This window comes from Gymnoscopelus microlampas (genome assembly GCF_963454915.1).
Source record: "Gymnoscopelus microlampas genome assembly, chromosome: 16".
Classification (NCBI taxonomy): domain Eukaryota; kingdom Metazoa; phylum Chordata; class Actinopteri; order Myctophiformes; family Myctophidae; genus Gymnoscopelus; species Gymnoscopelus microlampas.
In genome coordinates this window covers 38,752,310-38,765,104 of record NC_139953.1, presented here as the reverse complement: position 1 = coordinate 38,765,104, position 12,795 = coordinate 38,752,310, and the positions used below count along the sequence as shown (strand labels likewise).

Below are 12,795 nucleotides of genomic sequence, written 5' to 3'. Positions count from 1 at the left end.
ACATTAATCCAGTGAGAGAGATCTGACGTCTCAAGCCCCTTTCAGGTCGCACGACAGAGTCGGATAAACATTTAGGCTAGACATTATTATAGCCTATACGGCTGAGAACCAGCTTGGTTTAGCCTTTAGCGTTTAACCCGTTTAATAGAAGAAACACATCGACAGATCTTTAATTAATTGTATCTGTCGGTGCCCGTTTGCGTTTTCCCTAAACAGAAGGGTGGAGACTATAACTTGCTCCCAGCCAGCCTGCTGGGTGTGTGTAGGCTGTACTGTAGTTCCATATTAAGATGTACAGTAGTGATGTGATCATGACATCTATCTAGTGATTCATCATCATGATGATGATGATGTCTGCTGCCTGCCTCCTCTATATGAACTGAAAGGGAGTGTTTAGTCCGTCTGACTCAAAAGACAAGTCAGTATCGTCTCCTTGAAGTGGGTGAAACTCGTTTCTCTTCTTTTCCCTCTCTCTCTCTCTCTCTCTGTTCAAGGAAGCCTCTGTGTGAGAACCAGACCTGCCTGTATACTGTGGACGGATCAGGGAACTAACTTTATCTATTCTTGGGGACACTTTTTTTTTTACAAGCTCCTCGTTTTTTTTTTGCTGAGAGCTTCCAGCACCAGGACACAAGATGCCTAAAGCGGTGAGTAGTGATTTATGTTGGAATAGGATACAGTGCCTGGATAGGATACCCCTGCTGTGCTAAGCCACCTAGCTATAGTCAGTGGTGTAAAGTAACGAAGTACATTTAATTAAAGTACTGTACTTAAGTACAATTTTGGGGTGGTTTTACTTTACTGGAGTACTTCCAATGTTCTATACTTTTACTTCTACTCTACTACATCTCAGAGACAAACATTGTCTACTACAATTATTTGAAAACATTAGTTACTAGTTACTTTGTAGATTTGGATTATTATTACAAAACACACATTAACCACTTAAGCCCTATATACATTTCAGCCTTTTGAAAATAGCCGATCTACAAGCTCACAATGCAGATTGTGAGCTTGTAGATCTGCTATTTTCAAAAGATATGTATACATTTGAAAACTTGTGTGAAATGGGACATTCTGCAGAATTAGTACATTTTGATACTTGATGTACTTTTACTCAAGTACATTTTGAATTCCGGACTTTAACTTGTAATATAGTCTTTCTACATTGCAGTATTGATACTTTTACTTAAGTAAAACATTTGAGTACTTTTTTCCACCACTGTAGGATACACTGCCTGGCACCCTGCTGTGCTTGCATCCACCTCGCTATATAGCCTATACTTTCACTCTGTTGGGTCACAGTCAGCAAACTTCATCTGAAAGTTGAGTCATAGCCTTGATTCAGATTATATTTGAGCCCTTTTCTGAGTTTCTAAGCGAGGGCTATTTGAGTTAGTAAATGTAGTCTGTCATCACATCATAGGTTAAAAGATGTATGTGGTGATTTAAATAAACTAGGATGTTTTATGGCTTGTGTTTGGAAAATGTCTTCCTTTCAAACCGGTTCAATGACACTGAAAGAGCCAGGTATTGTTTTAGTGTGTGTCTTAATTTAGACACATTACTAAACCACATAATAACCACATATTATGTCACCATGAAACCTCTCCCTTGACCTGCCCGCCAGATGACATCATAGTTTTGATGTGATTTTTCCACCTTACCTCCTATAAATTAGGGAAAATGTTGTGACGCCATGGACTAAAGAGGAACTCCTTGTCTCATCTAAAAACTACAGTATCGTACAGTATTGACTTAGCAGTTGTTAATTTTACTCATTCTAATTATGCATTCCGTACTTTTAGTGTCCATCGTCACTAGCATAGGACACTCATTTGTGTGGAATGCCACATACGTAGCTGTGTGTGACCTGTGTTTGTGAACATTAACTTCTTTCAAGAAATGAGACAACTGAAGCTGTAATCTCATCTGCGATGTCAACGTGACATGCACAATTTAATTGGACATTGATTTAGATTTCTACGTGTTACTCCAAACCAGGGGTCTTCAACAGGGGGTCCGGGACCCCTAGGGGGTCCTCAGAGCTACTACAGGGGGTCCGCCAAATCTTTGTGTGATTTGATTTTTTTTTTACCTTAACCACTTAACCCTAGCATTCCTTTTATGAGGAGAATTGTAGCCAGCTTGTAGATCTGCTATTTTTGGCAAAGAGCTATTGGTGTAGAGGGAAAAAAGAGCAGACCACGTAAACAAAAAAAAGTCGAATCCGAAACACAATTTTATACAAAATAGAGGGGGTCCCTGCTTCATCTCTCTCAGCTAGGGGGTCCTTGGCCTGAAAACGTTGAAGACCCCTGCTCTAAACTTTTATTATCCAAAATATCTTTTACATCTTAGAAGTGTAGAATGTCCCTTTTGGCTCAAGAAAAAACAGTCAACTTTTTCTATATTCTTTATTGAATTCTCCATCGGGCTGTGTGTTGGTGTGACGTCATAATTAAAAGGGCAGGGACTGTGTTCAGACTCAGAGCCAGTGTTGAATACACTGAACTGTCAGGTGGAACAGGAAGGTGTGACCACATTCAGCTGGAATATTATATGAGACACTCATACTTGAATGACTTGAAAAGTAGTTTTGCTTTCTCGTCTTGGAAGCAAAGACTAGGATTTCTTTAGGTCCCCTTAATTAAACCATAAATGCTTACTGTAGTTGACCGGAGTACCCTATACTAGGTCCACTCCTTTTTTCCCTTTACACCAAACCTCTTTTCGGACCTTTTTTTTTTGCCTAATGTTTGCCCCCAGTATAGGTACGCTAGGGTTCATGTGTGGTTAAGAAATAACAATTTGGTGAAGGTGAAGGCCTTGCTTTGCAGGGAGTTGTATTGGATCATATCCTTTCTTTTGGGTGGAAACGTTTATGTCCAAAACCGTAATGAGAAAAATAACCTGTGTTCCAATGGATCTAATGCAGATATTATTTAGTCACAAGCTTTTGTTTATACTTTTCATTGGTTAAATATTTATAAAACTCACATTTATTACACAGAGACACACTAAACCACTTTCACTTCAAACATTTTAAGTGAAAAGTAGCAACAATAGCAGATCTACAAGATCACAGCGCATCACATCGTGACACGTTGTGAGCTTGTAGACTGGCCATTTTCTTTCCTACTTTTGTGTGACACTGTAGTATGCCGAGGTTGGGCATTCATTAACAGGAAAAAGAAAAACTTGAACTATGGAGATACAAGGTTTCTGACGATATTCTTTCTATATATGTAAGAGAGAGTGCAAGAGCGCTAACTCTCCGCCTCTCCCTTGCCTCCTTATCCCTCCTTCTGTTCACTGTTAGGGGAAACTTTAAGTAGGCACATTGCATCCAGTAATGACATTTTAAAGACCGTCTATCATGGAATTCAGTTTGAAGTGGATATGTGTGTGTCCACACAGTGAACTGAAAACACATTACGTGACAACAGTGTGTCTCAGATGTTAGCAACATGCTAGCCAAAACCCTTAAAAGCGCTGTAATGAACAGCAAGAGTGACTCGAGTGAGTGACTGCTCTGTTGAACAGTGCACCGCATTGTGCACTGCTCACCATTAGCACACCGCGCTCCTATGTCCCAGACAGCGTCATAAACTGTGTTGTTGGTTTGTTTAGAACGGCCCCGGGGTTGTCATGAGTGTCACTGTGTGGAAATGACGCCATCGTCTGATAGCACCGCCGCAAATACCCCGGCCGGTAGATGCAAAACTCTGCCTTTTTTTTAGTGATAATAATGGCAGGCTGTTTTCTTTTCCATGCTATCCATGAGACATGCAGCAGTGGTTTGTTTCCCCCCCCCCCGGTCCGTAATGTGACCTAATGGCTGCTGGCTTGATTGAAAATGGCATGAAAAATGGAAGACACAAGGTCTCAGCTTTAATGAAATACTCTTTGTACTCTCTCCCAGTAATCCCCAATTCCCCATAGCACTGAAGTCTATTCTTAGAGTTGGTTTTGGTCTGTAAATATGGGTTCATGTTTTGGCAGTGACAGCTTTCCTAACTAGATGAGCCTTCTAGAGCAGTACTTGTGACAGTGACATGGCAGGGAATCTGCAACTCCTGGAAAAGTGTTTTTATGTTTTTTCTAATGATTTAACCATATGAACCCTGGGGCAAATATTCAGCAGAAATTGCAGGTCTACAAGCTCACAACTTGTGTGAGCTTGTAGATAGGCTAGAGTGAAAACAGGAGGGGACCTAGTTAACGAACCCTGGGGTACTCCGGTCAATGAAGTACGTATAGGGTTTATAAGTGGTTAATTTGAGAGACTACAAGAGCTGTATTCAATATCTGAATGTCTTATACAGTTTCACAGCTCTGAAGCATTCAGCCTGTCTCAGCACTAAGCTGTTCATTTAGTAGTATGCATCCTGTCACACATATTTCTACAGGTCCACTATTTTGGGGTAAATTTGAGCTAAAGAATCTACTCCTAAGTGACATTAAAAAATGTCTTAAATTGACTCAAACGCAGACACTTCAACTTCAGTTTAATGTCGCAAGTTTACACCAGGTATGAAAGAGAGGGTGGGATTCTTTAGTGCAAGCTTCCCACAAAGTTGAAGTTATATTTGAATTAAGAATAATGTGAAAAATATAATATCAAAACAAATATCAAATATATAGACAAAGTGTATATAAAGCCAGTTCCTCAGTCTCTTATACAAGTAAAACATATTAAATAGAAGCAGATATCAAATTATGCATAAACTAGGGTTGGGAATATATCCAATTGTCTTGCATATAGTGTACCTGTAAGAGAGAGTGAGAGTATCATATCAATGTAATGGGAGCAGCATATACGTCTGCTCACCTTACATGATCTGAACTCCATCCAACAATTTAAAGGTAGGGTAAGTGATATTTGTTGGTTAACACATATACTGCGTATCCCGAGATATCTCGGGATCGTCTTTTTATGTGGTTTAATAACGAAAAAAAATGTTTTTGGTACCATCCTTGATTTTTTTTTTTTCCCCATGACGCTTCCGACCCATCCTATGAGAAAATTTCCGATTTTTTATCTTGAAAAAACAGTTTTTCCCTGGTTTTGGCTAAAGATCATGGTTTTCACACGGTTTAAAAAACGAATGGTAAGCTCCGGTTGTATTTTCTTTTCTTTGATCGACGAACGGTTATCCTCTTTGTGTTTAAAAACGATCTGATAGCCGATCGGAGGCTAAGCTAATCTAAGATGGCCGGTGGGGAAACGTCACAGCCACGTCACAGCCAAACGGATATGACGTTTGCAGCCTCTTTCAGCGGCGGATACAAAGAAGAAGAAAAAAAAAAAGTGTAAACATTATGAGGGCTCGTACGTCCGTCGTTGCTGTTTATAAACACCATCCAATCGCGGATTTTAATGGATATAATTTTTTGGTGAACGGTTCAAAAGGCAAAACTCAAAAACGCTGGCAGTGGGTGAGTACCTTATGAATAAACTCTGGCAGGGAATGTGTTAAAACAAAAAGTATTTTGTTAAAAGGTTAAAATACTATATTCTGATAGTAATCATTGCTATAGAGTGTTTGTTCAGTAAAAGTAGTCTCCCCGTCTCTCCAGCTCTTTAATAAACATAAAATACATTTTTCGGTAGGTGTCAAAATCTCAGCCATTCAGGAGCATGTACCAATTTTTAAGCTTAATTTTTATAGTGTTCCAGTTCCAATTTTGTCTGCTCATTTCTTAGTGTTGTCACTTCCAATTTCACTTGTTTAATCTATATCCTGATTGAGTTCTCTATCCTGATTGGATAAAATTGGTAATGAAACTGAAACTGAAACGAAAATTCATTTTCTGTTTAATAAAGAGGTGGAGAGACAAGGAGACTCCTTTTACTGAACAAACACTCTATAGCAATGAGTACTATCAGAATATAGAGCTATTTAACACTTATTTTAACCAAAGAAAATCACTTACCCTACATATAACCACATGAACCCTAGCATACCTACACTGGGCACGTCCTAATAGGTGAACATTCTGTGAAAATAGCAGATCTACAAGCTCAGCTGTGTACTTGTTGTAGATATCTTATGTTCAACTAAGAGGTTTGGTTGTAAGGGGGAAAAACACATGGGGCCAACTAAGTACAGAGCCCTGGGGGACCCCGGTCAACAAAGTACAGGCACCAGCTTCTTTTTGCCATGTTTTCAAACTTTCAATTGCATGTTGAAATGCGATGGCTTCAGAGGGAAACCGCAAATCCCAGGGGAGAGAAGGTCGGGTCAACATTCAAGGAGTCGACAAGGATCTTGTGTGACTCATGTTTCACATATCTGAATGACACATTGTCATGCAGGAAACCTACGGAACTCCTTGGCTCTCCCAGAATCCTGTTTCCCCTCTTGTGGTCACGGCCCACACATAGAAACCCACGTCAGGCGTGGCTGTGTGTGACCAACATGTCTGGGTGTTTCCTCTGCAATGTCCACTTCCATTGTTTCTGTTTGTTCCTTGAAATAATTGATATGAACTTGAATGATGTGCTGCCACGCCCACAGGAGGTCCTGACATACCAAATCATTTCATCACCATTTCATCTCTTTAAAGATAATGTTGGTAGAATTTGTGGCTCGGAATGTTGTGGCGATAAAGTAACTCTTTCCCTTGCAACCTCTTAAGCCGTTTATTTGTCTCCGGCGAGTGTTTTGCATCAAAACTATTCCTATAGTTAAAGGAGCGCTTCGACCATTTTCAACCTTTATCTTCATATAATTGGTCCTCACTAATGCTCTTTAGAAGATGGTACAATTTCTGTCTACTCAGTAGACAGAAATTGTTGTGGACAGTTCAGAAACCTGCCTAACAGTGACGTCATCGATGGCATTCTGAAAGAGAAGCCATTGTTCTTGCACCGATGATGCACCGATGATGTCATTGGTAAGCAGGTTTCTGAACTACCAATGGAAAATATAATGAACTAGAATGTGCTCCTCGGAGCACAGGTCTCCGCTAGTACTGTTCCTGATTAATCCTGTCTTAAGTGTTACTTGATTAATCCTGTCTTAAGTGTTACTTGATTAATCCTGTGTTAAGTGTTACTCCGCCATTTCTCAGCCATTTCGTGATTACTCCTGTCTTACCTCACTTTGAAAGAGGCCAAGCCTCTTTCAAAGTGAAACATCTATTTATAGGCCGCTATACGTCATGCGTCTCACTAGCCAATCAGAGCACACTCTTTCAACGTATTGTCACGTGTCACGTGAGGCTTGACCAATGTTAGCTTGGCCGAGGGGGGGGGGCGGAAAGTGAAAACATAGTCTCCTGCCGGAGACAATTAGTGAGGACCAATATTGAAGATAAGGTTGAAAATGGGTGAAGTTCTCCTTTTTAAGGCCTCATTCATACAGGTTGATCCTATATTCACTTTAAAAATCTAATTGCGTCGCTTCATTGCCAATTTGCCACGTAATATTCTCATTCTAAGAATTCAATTATCACGGTAATATCGTTAATCACAATTATTTTGGCCACAATAATCGCGACATGACATTTTCATATGGTCCCTTCCCTACCACGTAAGTACCGTAAGTACCTAAAAAAAAGAGTGGTTGAAAACCTTAATGAAAGAAGGCTTGGCTCTCACACTGGCGCCCTCCGCCCTGTGCTGCTGTATACAGACTACTAGAGTGTTGGTCTGGGTGCTTTATAGCTCTGGTATTATTGCTCTGTGTGCATTTCACCAGCGTCCCCATGGCTACACCCCCCCCTGTCGCAAAAAAAGACTCTTGTAAAGCCATGCAAACCATGCACGGGGTTAAATATTGAACTCTCTCCACTGAAGAATGCAAGTGCAACCCATTGAGAGTTTAACTACCGCGGTGGTCAGATGATGATGACCATCTCGGTTTCTTTTTTTAATACTTAACCTGAGCAAGCCGTTTATGTCTAATTTTAGGCTCCTTGGTATGGCAGTGTCATGCGCCGAAAATAACGGATTCACAAGCTCACAACGTGTCGCTTCCGCAACGCGTTGAGAGCTTGTGAATCCGTTATTTTCGGCGCATGACACCTATCATACTTGAAGTGTGAATCAGGCTTTAAAGGGATAGTTCACCCCCAAAATGACGTATTTTCTATCAATTACTCACCCCATGGAGACTTGAATTTAATTCATTTTTTTGTTTTTGGTGCATTCCTAAGCCAATAATTTGATGACCGACAGGCGGTTCCGGATGGAGACACAAAGGAGACTCTTTGTGTCTCCATCCGGAACTGCTGTCGGTGGAGGAAGGTTGAAGGGTTAACAGGACAAACTATGAGGCCTAGCAGCACTTCTCTGTTCTAGGCATGAAAGAGGCTTTTCAGGGAGAAGGTACTTGTTACCATAGGACTGAACTACACTGCTCTTCTTTAGTTATGTTAAGTCCCCTGTTGTTCTTTCTTTTTTCAAAGGGGTTAATGAAATAAAAGTAAGTCTTGTAGTGTGGTCTCGTCTGGACAGCAACGGTTCTCAAAGTCAACATGGTACTTGTGGTGTTACATAATGAAAATAAACAGGCTGATGGCTCCATGTTTGCGCTGCACCGTGAGCTGTCCTTAAGTCTTATTTTATACTTCAGCGTACAATGGTGTCGTCGTTCAAAAATAGTGAAAATAGCTCTTTTTGAAAGAAATTGTAATATGTTAAAAATGTAATGAATGACGTGTCAATGTTTTGAAACGGCATTTTCAATGCCTATGGGCTAATGACGTGCCCAAAGTACGGGATACCAGGTTGAAAGTGCAGTTTCAAAATCAGTGCTAGATTTGTGAACCGTCAATCCTGTCAAACTGCAAAGCATTCTGTAGCAGAGGGACTTTACATGGTTAATATCTATATTATAAATACCCCTGGCTTTTCCTCTGACTAAGGCTGCCCATTGTGGAGAACGCTGCGTCCTTGCTCTGCCGGGGTATATTTTTAGCCCTATGTGTCATGTTGTCTTTACGGCTCCGAATGGGAGGCCTGAGTTTATTGTGAGTTATATACCGTCCCATCAGAGGACTAAAACTCTCTGAGATCAGATATCACCCAGTCAGAGGTTTGTGTCTGCACGCTCACATGTTCCGACCCACGTCGGTCAGGGTGTGTGTTTTTCTTGGTGCACCGTCTATAATCGGCGTAAATATAGACCTCGAATGTTGAGAGAAATGTCCTGCCGCATCTTTTTAAGCTGATCTGGAGTCTGACCCATAGAATCGGCCTTTATAGACGAGCTGCATCTCATTCTGCGCTATAACTGTTCTCTGTTTCGGCGTAGCTGTTAATCTCTGGGTCCATTAGAATGCAGACGGGATGCTGCGGAAAGACCACCGGGGACCCACATCTGAAAGGAGATCTTTGTTTTGCTGTGTAAATGGAGGGTTTTCTCTCTCTCTCTCTCTCTCTCTCTCTCTCTCTCTCTCTCTCTCTCTCTCTCTCTCTCTCTCTCTCTCTCTCTCTCTCTCTCTCTCTCTCTCTCTCTCTCTCTCTCTCTCTCTCTCTCTCTCTCTCTCTTTTTTTCTGGCTTGCTTTTTTTTTCTTCTCTCACTGAGATGCTGTTTCCCAGTAGCAGTGCCTCTCACTTCTGACTTGATCAGTTTTGATTGCCACAGGCAGATATTTTGTCTTTATTTCTTTGTACTTGTTTAATTTAGGCTAGATAGGACCGTAGAGAGAGAGAGAGAGAGAGAGAGAGAGAGAGAGAGAGTGAGAGACGGGACACTCGGGTCAGAGAGGGGAGAAGGACATGTATGCAACACTGGTCAACCAGCAGGAATGAAACCAAGGACTTTGTGATTGTGTGGTTGGTTGATGTGGTTGGTGTGACCCTAGCACAGGGGTATTCAACCTTTTCAGGCCAAGGACCCCCTAGCTGAGAGAGAGATGAAGCAGGGACCCCCTCTATATTGTATAAAATCGTGTTTCAGATAAACTTTTGCTGCTCTTTTTTCCCTCTACACCTATAACTCTTTGCCAAAAATAGCCGATCTACAAGCTCACAACGCCTCGCAGCGCAAGGCGTTGTGAGCTTGTAGATCTGCTATTTTTGGCTAAAGTTCTCCTCAGAAAAAGGGATGCTAGGGTTCAAGTGGTACTGTATATGTAAAAAAGAAAATCATGTCACAAAGATTTGGCGGACCCCCTGTAGTAACTCTGAGGACCCCCTAGGGGTCCCGGACCCCCTGTTGAAGACCCCTGCCCTAGCACAAAAAAACCCTAAAATGAGCACATAATCCATCGTAAGTGACCAGCTCTTGGTCCGGCCCCCCAAAAGGCAGGTTTTACCTATACTTTAAATTAGGCTAAAACTGGTGTTTCCAAATTGTTTCATGTCATGGTTCCCCCAAGTTCACTTTAATCCCAAAATTGACTTTCAATAAGCTACAAACCCCCCAGTTCAACTTATTCTGTCCTAGGGACCCTGATAGAAATAAGGTATTTTGTTTAAATTCAATTACATTTTCTACATGTCATAATTGTGTATGAGAAATAGATTCTTAGTGATGATAATTAGTATAGTCACTCATACATTGTTTTGTGTTATTTTCAAGTGAATTGAATGATACTTTAGTTCAATTAAACTACTCTGCGTTTGGATGGGTGACCCTCTGTGGACGCCCCTTCAAAGACCCCCACTCGGGGGGGGTCACCGGACCCCACTTTGGAAAACCCCTGGGCCAAAAAACATCTGCACACGAGCCCCCCCGTTGCTCTCATAACAGCTGAACTTTCCAGTCAATGTTGTCATTGACTCTGCTCCGTCTGCTGAAGCTGAGCTGGCTTCTTCGTCAGTGGGTCTGTTTCTAGGAAGCGGGGGGGGGGGGGGGGGGGGGGGGTTGTGAGTCACCAGGCCGGGCTGCCCAGACGTTGGCCTTTTCCAGTGGGCGTCATTCACTTTGTTCCACTCTTGAGTTAGAAGAGCCCAACCAACCGATGCCAGACCGTTGGGTCCCATCCCCATTTTGGAGAGTCCTAGGCCACCGATTAATTATGTTTTTTAAGATGTATTTTTGGGCTTTTTTATGCCTTTATTGATAGGACAGTAGGTTGACAGGAAATGGGGAGAGAGAGATGGGGAGTGACACGCAGCAAAGGGGATCGGGACTCGAACCCGCGACACGCTGTCAGGCTACATTGAGCCTAGGTGCCCGGACCTCTACGCCAGCCATCCGGGCCCGATTACCCATATTTTGTCAAAAAAGTTATTTTGATTTATAGTTTATTTTTGATAAAGATTTAACATACAGTATAAGCAAAACATAACGGATAACATAAACTGAACTTCATTTTTATTCAACCACTTTCACCTACTGTACAGTGACATGCCCAAAATATGGACACCCGAGTTAAAAGTGGTTTGAAGTTCTGCATTCATGACACAAACACCAGTCTAAAAATATATATTTCCGGTAAAAGAAAAATATATATTTCCGGTGTGTCTCGATGTGTTTGAACACATCGAGACACATCGGCTACATGATTGCAGATACCGATATCGTGAAAGCAAAGTCAAGCAATGGCCGATTATACTGGTCAAACCCAACCGATATATCGGTCGGGTTCTAGTACAGTGGTTCTCAACCTTTTCAGGCCGTGGCCTCCCGAAATAATCATATTTGAACTGGGGACCCCCCACCCTGGCAAGAATGTGGAATGTAGGAGTTTAGGCATTACATTTAGTTTGACTCGGTTCCACAGATACATATTGTGAAAATAGTTGATCTATAAGCTCACAACACCTCGCAACGCGAGGTGTTGTGAGCTTGCCTCACAACACAATATTATTTGACAATTTTTATAGTATCACAATATTATTTGACAATTTTTATAGTATAGTTTGTTGATTACTTTAGTATTCTGCAGTACTGCAGTAATGGTCTTTTTCTTTTCTTGCATACTTTTTGTCTTAAAAAAGTCGCAAAAGTCCTTAAATTGTCACTTCATCACTTCACTTCACTGTCATCTGGGGATCCCCCCCAAAATCATGTGGGTTGAGAACCACTGTTCTAGTGTGTTGATGCCCAGAACGCTGGCCTTTCCCCAGTGGGCGTCATTCAGTTTGTTGGGACTCTGAGCTCACAGTCAGAGGCGCTCACACAATGGCCAGGAGATGAGAGATCTCCCAGGCTCTGCTGTGTTTAAGGCTGCCTTTCTTCCCCCGGCGGGCCTGTGTCCACACAGTTCTTTTATATGTTTTTCGTTGGGCACTAATAACTTGAGTCAATAGCCCCAGGGGCTGCCTTTTCGAAACCCCCGCAAATACCACAGAGGCCGCTTGGCATTGTATTCAGAAAATGGAGATGCAGAACTTTGCGGTTTACCTCAAAGTGGTCATTGTGAATGTTCCCTTATGCATCATTGACTGGTTTCTGTTCTGTGAATGATGGCGTTCATGTGTTGATAGGTCACCTACAAGCCACAATATTGTTCTCTTGTCGTTGACGTCATGCGTGTCATTTATTCAGCGTGAGCACACAGCCGCGTTGTTTGTAGTGGTTTTGAAGTCCATTACATTAATCACTTAGGTGGATCTTTAAGTGGACATTAAATTCTCTGCTAATGAAGAAGGCTTCACCTAAGTGGACCTCTCCACAAGTCATTGGATCAAACATTAACCAGAGAATGAAAAGGCATGGGTTTGTGTGTGTGCAAGCTGCCCAACCCAGCCCCTGTCACCTGTCGCATTGTGCGTGCGTGCGTGCGTGTGTGCATGCATGTTTGTGCATTTTTGATATCTGCTGCTATTTGATGACAGACTGAGCATCTATATTGTTTGATATTTTTTGTGTGTTTTGATACTTGGTAAT

General features: G+C 41.8%; 1 protein-coding gene across 4 annotated transcripts in view; it reads left to right on the top strand.

Annotated features, from left to right (window-relative positions):
* ezrb (ezrin b) overlaps positions 1–12,795 on the top strand; it is a 71,923-nt gene that overhangs the window by 669 nt on the left and 58,459 nt on the right. For 2 of the 4 annotated variants that reach the window (XM_084083296.1, XM_084083297.1), the window contains exon 2: positions 495–647. In XM_084083296.1, coding sequence (XP_083939422.1) covers positions 636–647 — 12 coding nt within the window. In that variant the 5' untranslated portion in view covers positions 495–635. Of the gene's footprint in view, positions 1–361; positions 648–12,795 lie in introns of those variants that run through there. The other 2 variants (XR_014602642.1, XM_084083295.1) reach the window with 1 other exon arrangement.